This window comes from Oncorhynchus mykiss, chromosome 28, assembly GCF_013265735.2.
Source record: "Oncorhynchus mykiss isolate Arlee chromosome 28, USDA_OmykA_1.1, whole genome shotgun sequence".
NCBI lineage: Eukaryota > Metazoa > Chordata > Actinopteri > Salmoniformes > Salmonidae > Oncorhynchus > Oncorhynchus mykiss.
The window spans coordinates 6,531,523-6,551,076 of NC_048592.1; the positions used below are offsets into that span (position 1 = coordinate 6,531,523).

Here is a 19,554-nt window from a genome sequence, read left to right on the forward strand (position 1 = left end):
AATACAAGAACACAACGCTCGCTGAATTCAAGGTGAAGAGAGCCAGATTAGATGAAAAGGCTACTCTGCCTGTTATCGGCTTTGTACCCATCAACAAACCGATCCTCACAGCATCGTACGAAGTTGCTTTTCGCAAAGCAGGGCAAACCACACACCATTGGTGAAACACTCATAAAACCAGCTGTGTTGAAGATGGCGAATATCATGCTGGGAAAAGAGGCTGAAGTTAAGTTATCCCAAATTCCTCTTTCAAATGGCACCATCAGCGACAGAATAGAGGACATGAGCAAAGACTTCAAGCCCGTCAAAATTCAGCCTTCAACTCGACGAGACCACAGACGTTTCCAATCTAAGCCAGCTTGCTGTATTCGTGTGCTATGTGAAAGACGACGTGATAAAGGAAGATTTTTTATTTTGTAAGCCTCTTACAACAACAACTAAGGCAGCCGATGTGAAGAAACTTGTGGATGACTTCTTCAAAGACAACAATCTTTCATGGGATATGGTTTCTGCAGTTTGTTCGGACGGAGTTCCAGTCATGCTGGGAAGAAAGTCTGGTTTTGGTGCGCTAGTGAAAGCCGATGCACCACACATAATTGTTCCGCATTGTATTCTGCACAGGCATGCGTTGGCAACAAAAACCTTGCCTCCAAAACTGGCAGAAGTATTAAAAATTGTAGTGGAATGCGTGAACTATGAGCGAACTAGTGCTCTGAGGCACCGCATCTTCAGTGAGCTGTGTAAAGAAATGGGCTCTGAATTCGAGGTACTTCTGTACCATTCTAATGTTCGGTGATGAATCGTGTTTTTGCTGTGCGTGTGGAATTTGCCCTGTTTTTGCAAGAGCACCAAAATGTTGAGTTCATTCTCATTTTAGAGTACATGGCTGATATCGTCGCAGCTCTCAATCAAAAGATGCAGGGCGGTGGAGTCAACATCATCGAAGCGGAGGAAAACCTGAAGGCTTTTCAAAAAAAGCTACCATTATGGAAACGACAAACAGAGAACGATAACTTCGCAAACTTTCCCCTGCTGGACAACTGTGTAAGTAAGATCGATGATGTATCTGGAATCGGAGACATTTCTGTATCCGCGGAACTGAAGCAAGCAATTGCCACGCACTTAGATGAGCTTGCAAAGTCTCTCGACGGATACTTCCCTACAAGAGAGTCATATCCAGCATGGGTGAGACAGCCGTTCACGTTTAGTGTTGAGACAACAGATGTCAATGATGAATACCTCGATGAAATCATTGAAATTCAGCTGAGACAGGTTCAACAGCAATTCTTCAGAACAAAAACGCTTTCAATGTTTTGGTGTCAACAAATGGTAACGTACCCTGTTATTGCTAAGAAAGCTCTGGAGATTTTCATGCCGTTTTGTTACAACATATCTTTGCGAGCAATCCTTTTCGAGGATGCTGGACATAAAAACGAAGAAAAGGAACAGACTTTGTTGCGAAAATGACATGAGAGTGGCACTTGCCAAGGTGAAGCTGCGCATTTCTGAACTGGTCTCTGAAAGGCAACAGCAGAAGTCACACTGATTTGCAGTAAATATTCATTATTATGTTTTTGTGTGAAAATCATGTTTTGATGATTTTGTTCTTTGAACACAGTGATGTTGATGCACGGTTAATTTTGTGCACCAGTAAAATATAGACCTATGTTTTGAATTAGAAAAAATAATATTTGATGTTTTCCAATTAAGAAGGGTTCGGTGAATGCGCATATGAAACTGGTGGGGTTCAGTACCTCCAACAAGGTTAAGAACCACTGAACTAGGCGGATGGTCAATTTGACCGCAAGAATCGCAAACAGATATAATATTTGACTAAAGCATAATAATTTCAAAACTTTCTTGCATTTTATACGATCATGTCACTCTTATGAGTGGGAATACTTGAACAGATTTCAAAAATGTAAATCACTGGAGCTTATTTCCTGGTGTTTTTATAGTCTTTTGTGTCTTATTGACATAAGACAAATAAAACCACTCGTGGGCCAAATTCGGCCAGTAGGCCGCCAGTTGGGGAACCCTGCCTTACAACCTCCCACGTACATTGTGGACTTCAAACCATGAGCAGCGTAAGTGATTTATACAAAATCTGAGCGTACACATCTTATTAAATAGTTTGATATGCTCAAACTCAGAATTAATTGTGCTTCCCCAAAAGAATATGGTCAATGTGATAGAACATTGATTTTAATTGTAGATTTTCACCTTTTTTCAAAATCCTATGTAGGCTTACTCCCTTTCCCGCCTCGATTGTAACTACAGCCCTATGACACAGTGTTACCAGGCTCTATATGCCACCAAAGGAGATGAAACCTGGTCCTGAATGGTCACCGTGTGTGCTGGCTCATGTTCCAGCCTAGCTCTAAGACTCCTGTTTAGTTTAATTAGAAGTGTAAGAGATGGAATGGAACAAAACCCTGCACTCACTGTGGCACTCAAGGAGCTGAGTTGCCTGCATGCCCTATTCAACACTCAGCAGAAACACATCCGTTGTCACAAATGGATAACAAAAATGTATTTTTCTTTTCTCCACTTCTCCAACTCTTCTCCCTGGTCGCAGGTGTTCAGTGCCCAAGCTGAAGCGTTCTGTGCTGAGCTTTATACCTATCCTGTCATGGCTGCCTTGTTACTCAGTGAGACAAGACGCACTGGGAGACCTCATATCTGGCATAAGCGTTGGCATCATGCACCTGCCTATGGGTCTGTACCACCTCTACTGTTTGAACAGACATACAGGGCCCAATCCTAACTTGAAATCAACAACACATGGTGGGAAAAGTACTAAATAGTCTTACCTGACCAAAATGTATAGAAAATGACTCAAGTGAAAGTTAACCAGTTACTTGAGTAAAAGTCTAAACTATTTATTTTAAAATGTATTTACTGTAAGTTCAAAAGTACCAATTGTTTTCTTGAGAGTAAGTAAAGTCAAATGCTTATATTAAGCCAACCAGACAGCAGCATAAAAAAACAAACAATCTGACATAATTTACAAATGAAGCATTTGTGTTTAGTGAGTTTGCCAGATCTGAGGCAGTAGGGATGTTATCTTGATAAGTGAATATATTGGACAGTTCATGTCCTGCTAAGCATTAAAAATGTTACCAGTTTTTGGGTGGTGAAGGTAAATGTTTAAAAAGTACATTATTTTCTTTAGGAATGTAGTTGAGTAAAAGATGTGACAAATATAAATATTAAAGCACAGATAGGCCTACCCATATAAATTACTTAAGTGGTACTTTACACCACTGAGTACTTTAAGCCACTGCATGTAACCACATGTAAATCTTTCATTGATACCAATGCCTGAGGTACGTGAAAGCTTGATTTACACAAGTTGATCTCAAGTTAGTGTTGCATCTCTTTGGGCTGAGAATACTATATGATAACTATCTATTTTGTGAAGTCTATGAACACTGACATTTCTTTAATGTTTACTCCAGGTTTGGCCTATGCTCTGCTGGCCTCTGTGCCCCCAGTGTTTGGCCTCTACACTTCCTTCTATCCTGTACTCATGTACTGCATCTTTGGCACCTCCAGACACATCTCCATAGGCAAGACAGAGTGTGGAAGGAGAAAGAGAGAATTTGAAAGTTGTAATATAATTTGGTCAAAGGAATATGCTAATGATTTCCCTACCATGATTTTGTGTGTGTAATGTGTGTGTGTTCCCTCAGGCACATTTGCTGTGACCAGCATCATGATAGGCACCACGACAGAGAGGCTGGCCCCAAACAGTAACTTCATGAGTCTAAATGGAACCAATGGGACTCAAATTCTAGATGTAGTAGCCCGTGATGCCTTAAGAGTACAGATAGCAGCCAGCACCACTTTTCTGAGTGGGATCTTTCTGTTTCTGCTGGGCATGATTCGGTTTGGTTTTGTGGTGACGTTCCTGTCAGATCCCCTGGTACGTGGTTACATGACAGGAGCAGGTATACAGGTGGTACTTTCCCAACTCCCAAGCCTCTTTGGAATCCGCGTTGGACGCTTCTCCGGACCGCTGTCTCAGGTCTATGTGAGTGCACACAACACATCCACACACGGAAACAGATGATTCACACGTACAAAAGTCGTAAATCTTTTCCAACATCTGCATGTATGCAGAAACTCTCTCTCTCTCTCTCTCTAGCTCCTAATAGATATCTGTAGACATCTGCCAGAGACTAACATTGCGGCCGTGGTGGTAACTCTAGTGGCCTTGGCGGTCCTCATAGCGGTCAAAGAACTCAACATTTACTATGAGAAGAAAATGCCTGTGCCCGTTCCAATAGAACTCATAACGGTAAGTCCTCTACACCAGGGTTAACAAACTCGGTTATTTGAGTCAGCTGTGTAGTGCTAGGGAAAAAACAAACACATAGACCAAGTTTGGGAAACCCTGCTCTACATCTAACATCTGTGTGTTTCTGTTTATTTGTCATACAATCATCCTCAAGTCTTTTGCTCCTCATTCCTCTCTTTTGGTCTCTTGAACGACACGTCTAGTGAAAACCACTAGAGGGCAACCTGTCATCTTGGCTGATAGGAGAGTAAATGCCAGAAAGTGGTTCATCCTAATTTTCCATATTTGCACATAATTTTGTAATTTCATCAAGAGAAGTGTGTGTGTCTCTCTGTGTGCATGTGCCCAGTTCATCACATTGATCCAATAAAATATGGTAAAATGATTAGTTGTGTTAAATAATCGGCCTGTTTTTGTGCATGGATTCCGAACACAGCAAAGCCACACAGGGTCTGAAATAATGATTTACTCACAAATACACATGTACACAACAGGACAGGCGATGTTGTGTTTTTGTGAGCATGGTAACTTGTGTGTCCATGTGTGTGTTACAGATCATAGTAGCAACACTTATCTCTTACTACTGCAAACTGCACAGCCTATACAAAGTGGCCGTCATCGGACAGATCCCCAAAGGGTGAGTGTTTATGAGTGTGTGTGTGTGTGTTTTTGCGTTATTGTTTGTGGGTGGGTAGGGGAGATCTAAGGTCAGTTGAGTCCACAGGAGAAGAGGAGAGGAAGAGGGAAGATAGGGGAAGGTGATATGGTGTAGTTCATTGGGAAAGAGTCATCCTATTCGCCTTGTTCTGGAATGTCACAGTGATCATGGCAATTGTATTTCTATTTCCAGCAACATTTGTGCGATGCTAGCGCATGCAAAGTGGTACTTTTAGTTGAGAGTTTGATAGTTTTACACTGACAAAATCCTAAAATTGATCAACTTGACAAGCATTATATGTTCCGTACAAGACTGTCTCAAGAATTGGATGAAGAGGCAATTTTTACAACAGCAATGTTTTGAACACCAACCTCTACGTCGATCTGAATGTACCTGTGGAGCCCCATGCGACCTGCATTCATCTTCTAAAGACGCAGAGTCTTTGCGGCTCTGGTTCAAAGCATTGAACCTAAAGAAATCACCAAAACGTCCCTTTGTGTGCTCCTACAAGAAGCCTACAGTGGAGCATCCTTACCCCAAAAAATGGCTTGGCTACGATGCTCCACTGATGAAGAAGCATCGGGTGTTGGTCAGGCAGTCATCAGTGATAGGTAAGCCAAACGCTTGATCAGTTTGCCTGTGTCACACCCGGACCTTAGTATTCTTTGTTTTCTTTGTTATTTTGGTTAGGTCAGGGTGTGACGTATGTGTTTTGTCTTGTCTAGGGGTTTTGTATGTTTATGGGGGTGTTCCCTATCTAGGTGTTTTTATAAGTCTATGGTTGCCTAGATTGGTTCTTAATTAGAGGCAGCTGTCTATCGTTGTCTCTGATTGGGAACCATATTTAGGCAGCCATATTCTTTGGGTATTTTGTGGGTGATTGTACCTGTTTCAGTGTGCCAGTGTTTAGTGTTCACGTTACGGGACTGCATCGTCTTCGTTCATTTTGTCGGTTTGTTGTTTTTGTTCATTGTTTAAGTATTCCCATTAAATATGGATTATATTCACGCTGCATCTCGGTCCTCCTCTCTTTCACCCGAAGACAGTCGTTACAGCCTGCTTTCATTTTGTGTCTCCCTCTTACATTTCTATCTAAGCAGTCTCATAATATACACATTTCCTCAACAACTCAATATTAAAAGCTCACATTTTATATGTAATTAAAACTTCCTCAGGCTAGGGTCTATTTTTCTCCACTTTCTGTCTGACTGATGTGCCCAGAGTAAACTGCTTGTTACTCAAGCCCAGAAGCCAGGATATGCATATAATTGGTACCGTTGGATAGAAAACACTTTGAAGTTTATGGAAATGTTAAAATAATGTATGAGACTATAACACAATTGATTTGGTAGGAGAAAATCCAAAGAAAAACCAAGCGGAAATGTTTTGTTTTGAGAGCCAATGCTCTTTCAATGGAAAGCTATGGGTCCTATGCAATTCCAGCTCCCAGATTGCAATTCATATGGCTTTCACTAGATGTCAACAGTCTTTGTTCAAGGTTTCAGGCTTGTGTCTTCCCAAACGAGGAAGAATTTTGAGTTTTAGTACCGGGAGTCAGAGTTGGAAATCAGTCTGTGCACTCGCAACGAAGAGTATGCCCACTTGCTAATTTTACTTTTCTCTTGAACATACTTCTTTCCTTATAAAATATTCTAGTTTAATTACGATTTAGTAGAAATGTAGTTTGACTTTTTTTAACAAAGTTTACTGGTAGCTTTTTGGATTCCTTTTACTGCATGTTGATCGAGTGGATAACTCAATTCGATGGCGCCAACTAAACACAAGTTTTGGGATATAAAGAATAATTTTATCTAACAAAACGACTATGCATGTTGTAGCTGGGACCCTTGGGATTGTAAATCAGAGGAAGATGTTCAAAAAGTAAGTGAATATTTAATTGCTATTTGTGATTTTTCAAAGCCTGTGCTGGTTGAAAAATATTTTGATGTGGGGCGCCATCCTCAAACAATCGCATGGCATGCTTTCGCTGTAAAGCCTATTGTAAATCGGACAATGCAGTTAGATTAACAAGAATTTAAGCTTTTAAATGTTTACTATCCATAATTTTACGATTATTTATTTTAATTGCACGCCCTCCAATTTCACCGGAAGATTCGACCTGTGTCTCGCTGGCTAGCACTAGAAGAAGTAGAAGTTTAAATTATTATGATTCTTAAATATTATTAGGAGCATCCATGCAGAATGGTGTTTTATTGGACGGTTTTGTTATTAATCGTCCATTGACTTCTTTAACAAACCATACTGGTTTCTTAACAGATGACACAACAGGCTCAAGTGTTCACCAAATTGAAAATGGGGATTGGCCAACACAGAAGGAATGGATATGCCTTCAGCAAAGGATGACCAAACCCAATTGGAAGACCCGTCTCTAAGTGATCACAACTACAGCTCAGGTGATCATGTAAAGCACACCACCTGTGAGGCAGGGACATAGTGACCAGCAGCACCTCTCTCCAAAACCCTGCTGAGGAACGAAGCACTCTGTCGACTGCATACAGGCGTGTCTCTTGCTGCCTTCTCTACCCTGGAGGAACATCTTCTATCCCTCTACAAAGGCAGCTTTCAGTTGGACTGACTTGACAGACCAACTCCTAATGACACTGATGAAGCTGAAGCTCAACTTGCTGCAGCAGTACCTAGCAGAAAGGTTTGGTGTTTCCCAGAGTATTGTCAGTCGAGTGATTAGTTATTGGATTGACATGATGGAAAAGGAAAAGAGTACATTCCATGGCTACCAAGGGAAACCATTCATGCTACAATGCGACAATGTCTTATCAACCACTACCCAGGAACAACCTGCATTTTTGACTGCTCAGAAACTGCTTTACAGAAGTGAAAGAATCTGGATTCAAGGGGAGAGTCATTCAGCCATTACTACGCCCAGAACACTATCAAGTACCTGGTGGCCATTGACGTTCATCTCCTCAGCATATGGAGGTAAATATATAACATCGGACTCTGGGTTCCCGGAATACCTCTGTCCAGGTGATGAGGTCATGGCTGACCGGGGCTTCACAATCTGGGATCTGATACATGACAGGAAGGTCAAATGAACAATTCCAGCCTTCACAAAAAGAGGCGCACAACTGTCAGAGGATACCACATGTGCACGACGGATAGCTAACGTGAGGGTTCATGTGAAACACGTAATTCAAAGGCTAAAACGGTTTAGATTAATCTCACAGACAGTGCCAATCAACCTCTCATCTAAAATGGACAAAATACTTTGCTGCCCTGTGTAACCTGCGTGGTGAGATCATTCATGAAGATGCTGAATGAACGGACCAGTCAAATGGCATTCACAGGGTCGATATCTGAATATGAATTTAAAGTGGTGTCAAAAATTACGTTTAATACATTTCAATTAATTCTATTACAACTCGACTTAATTATTTGTTTAATAAAACATAAAGCCATAAACATTTTCCACAATAGTGTGACTGTTGATGCATTAAGTCAGGCTTTTGAATTAAACAACTATTTGTTAACAGTAACTGCAAACAGGAGAGACATCTGACTACATATGTCTACAAAGCTGCATATATTTGTCACTGACAATCTGCCTGCCTGATGCTCCTCAACAATAAATGGCAGCATGTGTGTAAAGTAGAATGCCTTCAACCTCAGGACAGCCTCTGCAGAGATCTGTGTATCAAAGCAAATTGTATTTGTCACATACACATGGTTAGCAGATGTTAATGTGAGTGTAGCGAAATGCTTGTGCTTCTAGTTCCGACAATGCAGTAATAACCAACTAGTAATCTAACTTAACAATTTCACAACAGCTACCTTATACACACAAGTGTAAAGGAATGAAGAATATCTACATAAGATATATGAATGAGTGATGGTACAGAACGGCATAGGCAAGATGCAGTAGATGGTATCGAGTACAGTATATACATGTGAGATGAGTAATGTAGGGTATGTAAACATTATATTAAGTGGCATTGTTTAAAGTGGCTAGTGATACATTTTTTACATGTATGGCAGCAGCCACTCAATTTTAGTGGTGGCTGTTAAACAGTCTGATGGCCTTGAGATAGAAGCTGTTTTTCAGTCTCTCGGCCCCTGCTTTGATGCACCTGTACTGACCTCGCCTTCTGGATGATCGCGGGGTGAACAGGCAGTGGCCCGGGTGGTTGTTGTCCTTGATCTTTATGGCCTTCCTGTGACATCGGGTGGTGTAGGTGTCCTGGAGGGCAGATAGTTTGCCCCCGGTGATGCGTTGTGCAGACCTTACTACCCTCTGGAGAGCCCTACGGTTGTGGGCGGAGCAGTTGCTGTACCAGGCAGTGATACAGTCCGACAGGATGCTCTCGATTGTGCATCTGTAAATCTTTGAGTGTTTTTGGTGACAAGCCGAAGTCTTCAGCCTCCTGACATTGAAGAGCGGCTGCTGCGCCTTCTTCACCATGCTGTCTGTGTGGTTGGACCATTTCAGTCCACTCATCTCCTTTGTTTTGTTGAGTGTGAGGTTATTTTCCTGACACCACACTCCGAGGGCCCTCACCTCCTCCCTGTAGGTCATCTCGTCGTTGTTGGTAATCAAGCCTACCACTGTAGTGTCGTCTGCAAACTTGATGATTGAGTTGGAGGCAAGAGCGAGTATAGGAGAGGGCTCAGAACGCACCCTTGTGTAGCCCCTATCATAGGGGACGGGATGACAACTTGCTGTGAGTCCAGATGAACACCTTACTTTCTCTGAGTCCTATGCAAAACATACCAATTACTGGCTGACTGAGCTGGTGCGTGGAGGTGGCACCGGATAGACCGGACCGTGAAGGCACACTGGAGCTCTTGAGCACCGAGCCTGCCCAACCTTACCTGGTTGAATGCTCCCCGTAGCCAGGCCAGTGAGGCGAGGTGGAATAGCCCGCACTGGGCTGTGCTGGCGAACCGGGGACACCATGCGTAAGGCTGGTGCCATGTACACCGGCTCGAGGAGAAGCACTGGAGACCAGATGCGCTGAGCCGGCTTCATGGCACCTGGCTCGATGCCCACTCTAGCCCGGCCGATACGAGGCGCTGCAATGTATCGCACCGGGCTGTGCACACGCACTGGTGACACCATGCGCCTCACGGCATAACACGGTGCCTGCCCGGTCCCTCTCGCTCTCCGGTAAGCATGGGTAGTTGGCGCAGGTCTCCTACCTGACTTCCCCGCGTGCCACCCCCAATACATTTTTGGGGCTGCCTCTCGGGCTTCCAGCCGCGCCGCCGTGCTGCCTTCTCTGCCTCCAGCTCAGCCTTAGGGCGGCGATATTCTCCAGCCTGTGCCCACGGTCCCTTGCCGTCCAGAATCTCCTCCCATGTCCAGGATTCTTGTGATTCCGGCCGCTTCTGCTGCTGCCCGTTACCACGCTGCTTGGTCCTTTCTTGGTGGGTGGTTCTGTAACGCTTGTCGTCTGGGGAAGGAGAGGAGGACCAATGCGCAGCGTGGTAAATGTTCATATTTTAATGAACACTGAAAACAAAACAATAAACAGTCCTGTAAGGTGCAACACAACACTAAACAGAAAATAACCACCCACACAACACAATGGAAAACAGGCTACCTAAATATTGTTCTCAATCAGGGACAACGATTGACAGCTGCCTCTGATTGAGAACCATACCAGGCCAAACACAGAAATAGAAAATCATAGACAAACTAACATACACAACCCACCCAACTCATGCCCTGGCCATACTAAAACAAAACAAAGGAACTAAGGTCAGAATGTGACACTACTCACCTGGATAAACCTCACCTCCATAATCCTACCTTGCTTCACCAACATGAGATTTGACAGGATACTTAGAGATTCCCTCATTAATACAGCAGTTCTGTTGATCCACAAATACATGTTACCATAACCAATCATGACATTCTCAATTCAGCCATCTCTACTGATCCGTTGTTGGATACAAGTACCCAAGCAGAGTGGTAAGAGCTGCTTGATTGTCTGGGCTGAACATCGGCCTTCAAAAATACCAATCCTTTTTCCTCCTCTCGGCCCACCTTACCACTGTGGAGGTCATTTTTCGTAGTGGAACCATCCACTCCCAAGAAGAGCATGAAGTAATGAAAAATGTCCCCATACAAAACTTCAGGCCATTTTATCACGTCATCCGCCCAAATATTAATCATGGACGGATGGGGTACGGTGATACCATCCGACCTCCGAAGAGGTGAAACAATTATCAACAGCCAGTAAATGTCAACCTGTTTCATCAAGATTTTCTGAGGCAGTTTTGGACATGTCAGGGTGGGGTGGCAGGGTAGCCTAGTGGTTAGTAACCAAAAGGTTGCAAGTTCAAATCCCCAAGCTGACAAGGTACAAAGCTGTCATTCTGCCCCTGAACAGGCAGTTAACACACTGTTTCTAGGCCATAATTGAAAAAAAAAATATTTTCTTAACTGACTTGCCTACTTAAATTATGGTAAAAAAAAGTGTTTTAGCTGATTCTGCATGGTCTTGAGATTGCAGGAATGCCAAAGACAAAAAAATGCCAAAGACAAAAGTCTTCCTCAACAACTCAATATTAAAAGCTCACATTTTATATGTAATTAAAACTTCCTCAGGCTAGGGTCTATTTTTCTCCACTTTCTGTCTGACTGATGTGCCCAGAGTAAACTGCTTGTTACTCAAGCCCAGAAGCCAGGATATGCATATAATTGGTACCGTTGGATAGAAAACACTTTGAAGTTTATGGAAATGTTAAAATAATGTATGAGACTATAACACAATTGATTTGGTAGGAGAAAATCCAAAGAAAAACCAAGCGGAAATGTTTTGTTTTGAGAGCCAATGCTCTTTCAATGGAAAGCTATGGGTCCTATGCAATTCCAGCTCCCAGATTGCAATTCATATGGCTTTCACTAGATGTCAACAGTCTTTGTTCAAGGTTTCAGGCTTGTGTCTTCCCAAACGAGGAAGAATTTTGAGTTTTAGTACCGGGAGTCAGAGTTGGAAATCAGTCTGTGCACTCGCAACGAAGAGTATGCCCACTTGCTAATTTTACTTTTCTCTTGAACATACTTCTTTCCTTATAAAATATTCTAGTTTAATTACGATTTAGTAGAAATGTAGTTTGACTTTTTTTAACAAAGTTTACTGGTAGCTTTTTGGATTCCTTTTACTGCATGTTGATCGAGTGGATAACTCAATTCGATGGCGCCAACTAAACACAAGTTTTGGGATATAAAGAATAATTTTATCTAACAAAACGACTATGCATGTTGTAGCTGGGACCCTTGGGATTGTAAATCAGAGGAAGATGTTCAAAAAGTAAGTGAATATTTAATTGCTATTTGTGATTTTTCAAAGCCTGTGCTGGTTGAAAAATATTTTGATGTGGGGCGCCATCCTCAAACAATCGCATGGCATGCTTTCGCTGTAAAGCCTATTGTAAATCGGACAATGCAGTTAGATTAACAAGAATTTAAGCTTTTAAATGTTTACTATCCATAATTTTACGATTATTTATTTTAATTGCACGCCCTCCAATTTCACCGGAAGATTCGACCTGTGTCTCGCTGGCTAGCACTAGAAGAAGTAGAAGTTTAAATTATTATGATTCTTAAATATTATTAGGAGCATCCATGCAGAATGGTGTTTTATTGGACGGTTTTGTTATTAATCGTCCATTGACTTCTTTAACAAACCATACTGGTTTCTTAACAGATGACACAACAGGCTCAAGTGTTCACCAAATTGAAAATGGGGATTGGCCAACACAGAAGGAATGGATATGCCTTCAGCAAAGGATGACCAAACCCAATTGGAAGACCCGTCTCTAAGTGATCACAACTACAGCTCAGGTGATCATGTAAAGCACACCACCTGTGAGGCAGGGACATAGTGACCAGCAGCACCTCTCTCCAAAACCCTGCTGAGGAACGAAGCACTCTGTCGACTGCATACAGGCGTGTCTCTTGCTGCCTTCTCTACCCTGGAGGAACATCTTCTATCCCTCTACAAAGGCAGCTTTCAGTTGGACTGACTTGACAGACCAACTCCTAATGACACTGATGAAGCTGAAGCTCAACTTGCTGCAGCAGTACCTAGCAGAAAGGTTTGGTGTTTCCCAGAGTATTGTCAGTCGAGTGATTAGTTATTGGATTGACATGATGGAAAAGGAAAAGAGTACATTCCATGGCTACCAAGGGAAACCATTCATGCTACAATGCGACAATGTCTTATCAACCACTACCCAGGAACAACCTGCATTTTTGACTGCTCAGAAACTGCTTTACAGAAGTGAAAGAATCTGGATTCAAGGGGAGAGTCATTCAGCCATTACTACGCCCAGAACACTATCAAGTACCTGGTGGCCATTGACGTTCATCTCCTCAGCATATGGAGGTAAATATATAACATCGGACTCTGGGTTCCCGGAATACCTCTGTCCAGGTGATGAGGTCATGGCTGACCGGGGCTTCACAATCTGGGATCTGATACATGACAGGAAGGTCAAATGAACAATTCCAGCCTTCACAAAAAGAGGCGCACAACTGTCAGAGGATACCACATGTGCACGACGGATAGCTAACGTGAGGGTTCATGTGAAACACGTAATTCAAAGGCTAAAACGGTTTAGATTAATCTCACAGACAGTGCCAATCAACCTCTCATCTAAAATGGACAAAATACTTTGCTGCCCTGTGTAACCTGCGTGGTGAGATCATTCATGAAGATGCTGAATGAACGGACCAGTCAAATGGCATTCACAGGGTCGATATCTGAATATGAATTTAAAGTGGTGTCAAAAGTTACGTTTAATACATTTCAATTAATTCTATTACAACTCGACTTAATTATTTGTTTAATAAAACATAAAGCCATAAACATTTTCCACAATAGTGTGACTGTTGATGCATTAAGTCAGGCTTTTGAATTAAACAACTATTTGTTAACAGTAACTGCAAACAGGAGAGACATCTGACTACATATGTCTACAAAGCTGCATATATTTGTCACTGACAATCTGCCTGCCTGATGCTCCTCAACAATAAATGGCAGCATGTGTGTAAAGTAGAATGCCTTCAACCTCAGGACAGCCTCTGCAGAGATCTGTGTATCAAAGCAAATTGTATTTGTCACATACACATGGTTAGCAGATGTTAATGTGAGTGTAGCGAAATGCTTGTGCTTCTAGTTCCGACAATGCAGTAATAACCAACTAGTAATCTAACTTAACAATTTCACAACAGCTACCTTATACACACAAGTGTAAAGGAATGAAGAATATCTACATAAGATATATGAATGAGTGATGGTACAGAACGGCATAGGCAAGATGCAGTAGATGGTATCGAGTACAGTATATACATGTGAGATGAGTAATGTAGGGTATGTAAACATTATATTAAGTGGCATTGTTTAAAGTGGCTAGTGATACATTTTTTACATGTATGGCAGCAGCCACTCAATTTTAGTGGTGGCTGTTAAACAGTCTGATGGCCTTGAGATAGAAGCTGTTTTTCAGTCTCTCGGCCCCTGCTTTGATGCACCTGTACTGACCTCGCCTTCTGGATGATCGCGGGGTGAACAGGCAGTGGCCCGGGTGGTTGTTGTCCTTGATCTTTATGGCCTTCCTGTGACATCGGGTGGTGTAGGTGTCCTGGAGGGCAGATAGTTTGCCCCCGGTGATGCGTTGTGCAGACCTTACTACCCTCTGGAGAGCCCTACGGTTGTGGGCGGAGCAGTTGCTGTACCAGGCAGTGATACAGTCCGACAGGATGCTCTCGATTGTGCATCTGTAAATCTTTGAGTGTTTTTGGTGACAAGCCGAAGTCTTCAGCCTCCTGACATTGAAGAGCGGCTGCTGCGCCTTCTTCACCATGCTGTCTGTGTGGTTGGACCATTTCAGTCCACTCATCTCCTTTGTTTTGTTGAGTGTGAGGTTATTTTCCTGACACCACACTCCGAGGGCCCTCACCTCCTCCCTGTAGGTCATCTCGTCGTTGTTGGTAATCAAGCCTACCACTGTAGTGTCGTCTGCAAACTTGATGATTGAGTTGGAGGCAAGAGCGAGTATAGGAGAGGGCTCAGAACGCACCCTTGTGTAGCCCCTATCATAGGGGACGGGATGACAACTTGCTGTGAGTCCAGATGAACACCTTACTTTCTCTGAGTCCTATGCAAAACATACCAATTACTGGCTGACTGAGCTGGTGCGTGGAGGTGGCACCGGATAGACCGGACCGTGAAGGCACACTGGAGCTCTTGAGCACCGAGCCTGCCCAACCTTACCTGGTTGAATGCTCCCCGTAGCCAGGCCAGTGAGGCGAGGTGGAATAGCCCGCACTGGGCTGTGCTGGCGAACCGGGGACACCATGCGTAAGGCTGGTGCCATGTACACCGGCTCGAGGAGAAGCACTGGAGACCAGATGCGCTGAGCCGGCTTCATGGCACCTGGCTCGATGCCCACTCTAGCCCGGCCGATACGAGGCGCTGCAATGTATCGCACCGGGCTGTGCACACGCACTGGTGACACCATGCGCCTCACGGCATAACACGGTGCCTGCCCGGTCCCTCTCGCTCTCCGGTAAGCATGGGTAGTTGGCGCAGGTCTCCTACCTGACTTCCCCGCGTGCCACCCCCAATACATTTTTGGGGCTGCCTCTCGGGCTTCCAGCCGCGCCGCCGTGCTGCCTTCTCTGCCTCCAGCTCAGCCTTAGGGCGGCGATATTCTCCAGCCTGTGCCCACGGTCCCTTGCCGTCCAGAATCTCCTCCCATGTCCAGGATTCTTGTGATTCCGGCCGCTTCTGCTGCTGCCCGTTACCACGCTGCTTGGTCCTTTCTTGGTGGGTGGTTCTGTAACGCTTGTCGTCTGGGGAAGGAGAGGAGGACCAATGCGCAGCGTGGTAAATGTTCATATTTTAATGAACACTGAAAACAAAACAATAAACAGTCCTGTAAGGTGCAACACAACACTAAACAGAAAATAACCACCCACACAACACAATGGAAAACAGGCTACCTAAATATTGTTCTCAATCAGGGACAACGATTGACAGCTGCCTCTGATTGAGAACCATACCAGGCCAAACACAGAAATAGAAAATCATAGACAAACTAACATACACAACCCACCCAACTCATGCCCTGGCCATACTAAAACAAAACAAAGGAACTAAGGTCAGAATGTGACACTACTCACCTGGATAAACCTCACCTCCATAATCCTACCTTGCTTCACCAACATGAGATTTGACAGGATACTTAGAGATTCCCTCATTAATACAGCAGTTCTGTTGATCCACAAATACATGTTACCATAACCAATCATGACATTCTCAATTCAGCCATCTCTACTGATCCGTTGTTGGATACAAGTACCCAAGCAGAGTGGTAAGAGCTGCTTGATTGTCTGGGCTGAACATCGGCCTTCAAAAATACCAATCCTTTTTCCTCCTCTCGGCCCACCTTACCACTGTGGAGGTCATTTTTCGTAGTGGAACCATCCACTCCCAAGAAGAGCATGAAGTAATGAAAAATGTCCCCATACAAAACTTCAGGCCATTTTATCACGTCATCCGCCCAAATATTAATCATGGACGGATGGGGTACGGTGATACCATCCGACCTCCGAAGAGGTGAAACAATTATCAACAGCCAGTAAATGTCAACCTGTTTCATCAAGATTTTCTGAGGCAGTTTTGGACATGTCAGGGTGGGGTGGCAGGGTAGCCTAGTGGTTAGTAACCAAAAGGTTGCAAGTTCAAATCCCCAAGCTGACAAGGTACAAAGCTGTCATTCTGCCCCTGAACAGGCAGTTAACACACTGTTTCTAGGCCATAATTGAAAAAAAAAATATTTTCTTAACTGACTTGCCTACTTAAATTATGGTAAAAAAAAGTGTTTTAGCTGATTCTGCATGGTCTTGAGATTGCAGGAATGCCAAAGACAAAAGTTACAGTAAGAAGTGGCAACTGCTACTATCAGCTGTTGAATGCAGCTTATCTGAATGGAGGATACAGTATTCATAAGCTTGATCATTGTCACTGGTGTAAATTGATAATTTCATTCTTTCAAGTATCAAATCATTTTCTTCATAACATGGCTTTACCTTAGGTAGCATACAGGTCCTTTATCACTTTGTTTATCATTTAGGTTACTTTGAGCAATCATAACTAAGCCTTTGCATTGATACACAATTAAACACCAATGTCATTATTTGTTTGTGTACATGTTTCAACACTTGTTACCAGCAGCAAGAGTCAAGGGGATGTGTTGGGGAAGGAGGAGGGGTCTGGATGAGGCAGTAATCAATGAGATACATTTTTACAGTGTCTTTGAACCACATAATTCTCCTCTATCCCTTCCTCCCCCTGTCCACTTTAATCTCTCCTTCTCTTCCTCTCCACTCCTGTCTTCTCCCCATCTCCCTTTCCTCTTTATCCTTAGACTAAAGCCTCCCAGTTCACCTGACGTTAGTCTGTGGGGTTCTATAGTTGGTGACGCATTCGCAGTTGGCATAGTGGGATATGCCGTTAACATCTCCTTGGGCAAAATCTTTGGCCAAAAACACGGCTACACTGTGGACAGCAACCAGGTGGGAAATACACACACACACACACACACACACACACACACACACACACACACACACACACACACACTGGCATGCAGGCAGACCAACAGAGGCATGTGCTTGGGGTTGCTTTGCTCTGAAGGAGTGAGACAGGAAGGGAACACACAGTGTCTGTACCAGCTTAAAGCTCTCTGATCCTGAATGTTTAATGGCCGACACGCTGTTCAATCAAGAATGAAGGAGAAGTACACCAGCAGCTATGAAAAAAATACTGAATATATCATTGAATAAGGACTAGGACTTATTTACTGGGGGTGGCCACAAGTAAATAAACCCCAATTTAATTGAGCCTCTCCATTCTTCTAATCTCCCCCCTCTCTTTCAAACTATTTTTCTCTCTTGGTCTTCTTTCTCTCTTTCTAGGAGATGGTGGCTGTTGGTCTCTGTAACATAGTGGGAGGATTCTTTCAATGCCACGTTGTTGCCGCTTCTCCGCCCCGTACCCTCCTCCAGGATAGCACTGGGGGCAAGACACAGGTAACACACAAAGACCTACACTCATGCATGCACATACACGTATCTCCACTTGTTAATATTTACCTACACGTGCACACTAACTGATGTGTGTTTGTACATTTTGTCAGGTTGTGGGGATGATTTCTTCAGTACTTGTGCTGATCTTCATTCTGCAACTGGGGACACTGTTTGAGGAGCTACCCAAGGTATCTATGTCTACATCACCGCCACACCATCCAAACACAGACAACACCACTGATCTGATGAGTGTTTGTGTGTCCCCTAGGCTGTCCTGGCCTGTATAGTGCTTGTGAACCTGAGAGGCCTTTTTATGCAGTTTAAAGACATTCCTGAACTCTGGAAGAGCAATAAGTTTGACCTGGTGAGCAGTTTTATTTGTTTATTTTACCTATATTTAACTATGCAAGTCAGATAACATCAAAATCTTATTTACAATGACGGCTTACCCTGGCCAAACCCCAACGACCCTGGGCCAATTGTGTGCCGCCCTATGGACTCCCAATCCCAGCTGGATGGGATTCAGCCTGGAATCCTTCCCGATACTGTAGTGACGCCTTTTGTTCTGAAATGCAGTGCCTTAGACCGCCGCACCACTCGGGAGTCCGAGTGGTGAATAACACATCTATACACTTCATATTTCTATCCTAAAACATGCATCCTAACTTGAGATTAACGTATATGACTCAAATGGGGTTTGAGAAACCCTGATTCCTGGATATTCCCCATACTGATTACCTGTGTCTCTGCTGTCCCCTAGCTGGTGTGGTTGGTAACGCTGGTGTGTACTATCTTACTGAACCTGGACCTCGGCCTAGCTGCATCCATCGGCTTCTCTATGCTCACTGTCATCTTCAGAACACAACTGTGAGTGTATTTATTATGGATCCCCAAGGCAGCAGCTACTCATTCTGGGGTCCAGCAAAAGGAAGGCAGATTATACAATTTAAAAAATTAGCGCGTTTTATAAAAGAGATTTACCTTCTAAAACAGTGGTATTCAAACTTTTTCAGCGGGGAACCCATTTTTTTCCGCAATAAATTATCACAACCCCCCCCCCCCCCAAATATGATACAACCTTAAAATCGTTACATTTAAATTTTTCCATCAACAAATAACCTACATTACGTTTTAATTTCTTACCGAAATGAAAGGAAACCAGTAAATACATAACCTCTAAATACTTTTTTCTTCTAATTATCTTTCTCCAAAATGTTTTTATGTTGTCCCATACAAAAATCCGTACACGTATTATAATTTTTTGGGCAATCCCACTGGTCGCGACTCGGACTTTGAATACCATTGTTCTAAAGTGAATGTAATGTGTTTCTCTTCTTCTTAAAGAAGATAACATCTATTCTCTCTCTCTCACGTTCGTGCGTGCTCTCTCTCCCAGGCCGAGGTACTCTATCCTGGGGCATGTTCCTGGGACTGAGCTCTACCTGGATACAGACACATATGAGGAGGTGAGACGGAGCTGTTTTACAGGTTTTTTGTGTCGCTTTAGTGTAA

General features: G+C 43.4%; 1 protein-coding gene across 1 annotated transcript in view; it reads left to right on the forward strand.

The window, feature by feature from the left end:
• Positions 1-19,554, forward strand: part of LOC110508401 (solute carrier family 26 member 6) — a 45,185-nt gene that overhangs the window by 8,141 nt on the left and 17,490 nt on the right. The window contains exons 2-12 of the mRNA XM_036966779.1: positions 2,579-2,718; positions 3,462-3,572; positions 3,696-4,036; positions 4,151-4,303; positions 4,858-4,940; positions 17,382-17,529; positions 17,932-18,045; positions 18,153-18,230; positions 18,311-18,406; positions 18,803-18,909; positions 19,439-19,508. Of these exons, the coding sequence (XP_036822674.1) occupies positions 2,579-2,718; positions 3,462-3,572; positions 3,696-4,036; positions 4,151-4,303; positions 4,858-4,940; positions 17,382-17,529; positions 17,932-18,045; positions 18,153-18,230; positions 18,311-18,406; positions 18,803-18,909; positions 19,439-19,508 (1,441 nt within the window). The remainder of the gene's footprint in view (positions 1-2,578; positions 2,719-3,461; positions 3,573-3,695; positions 4,037-4,150; positions 4,304-4,857; positions 4,941-17,381; positions 17,530-17,931; positions 18,046-18,152; positions 18,231-18,310; positions 18,407-18,802; positions 18,910-19,438; positions 19,509-19,554) is intronic.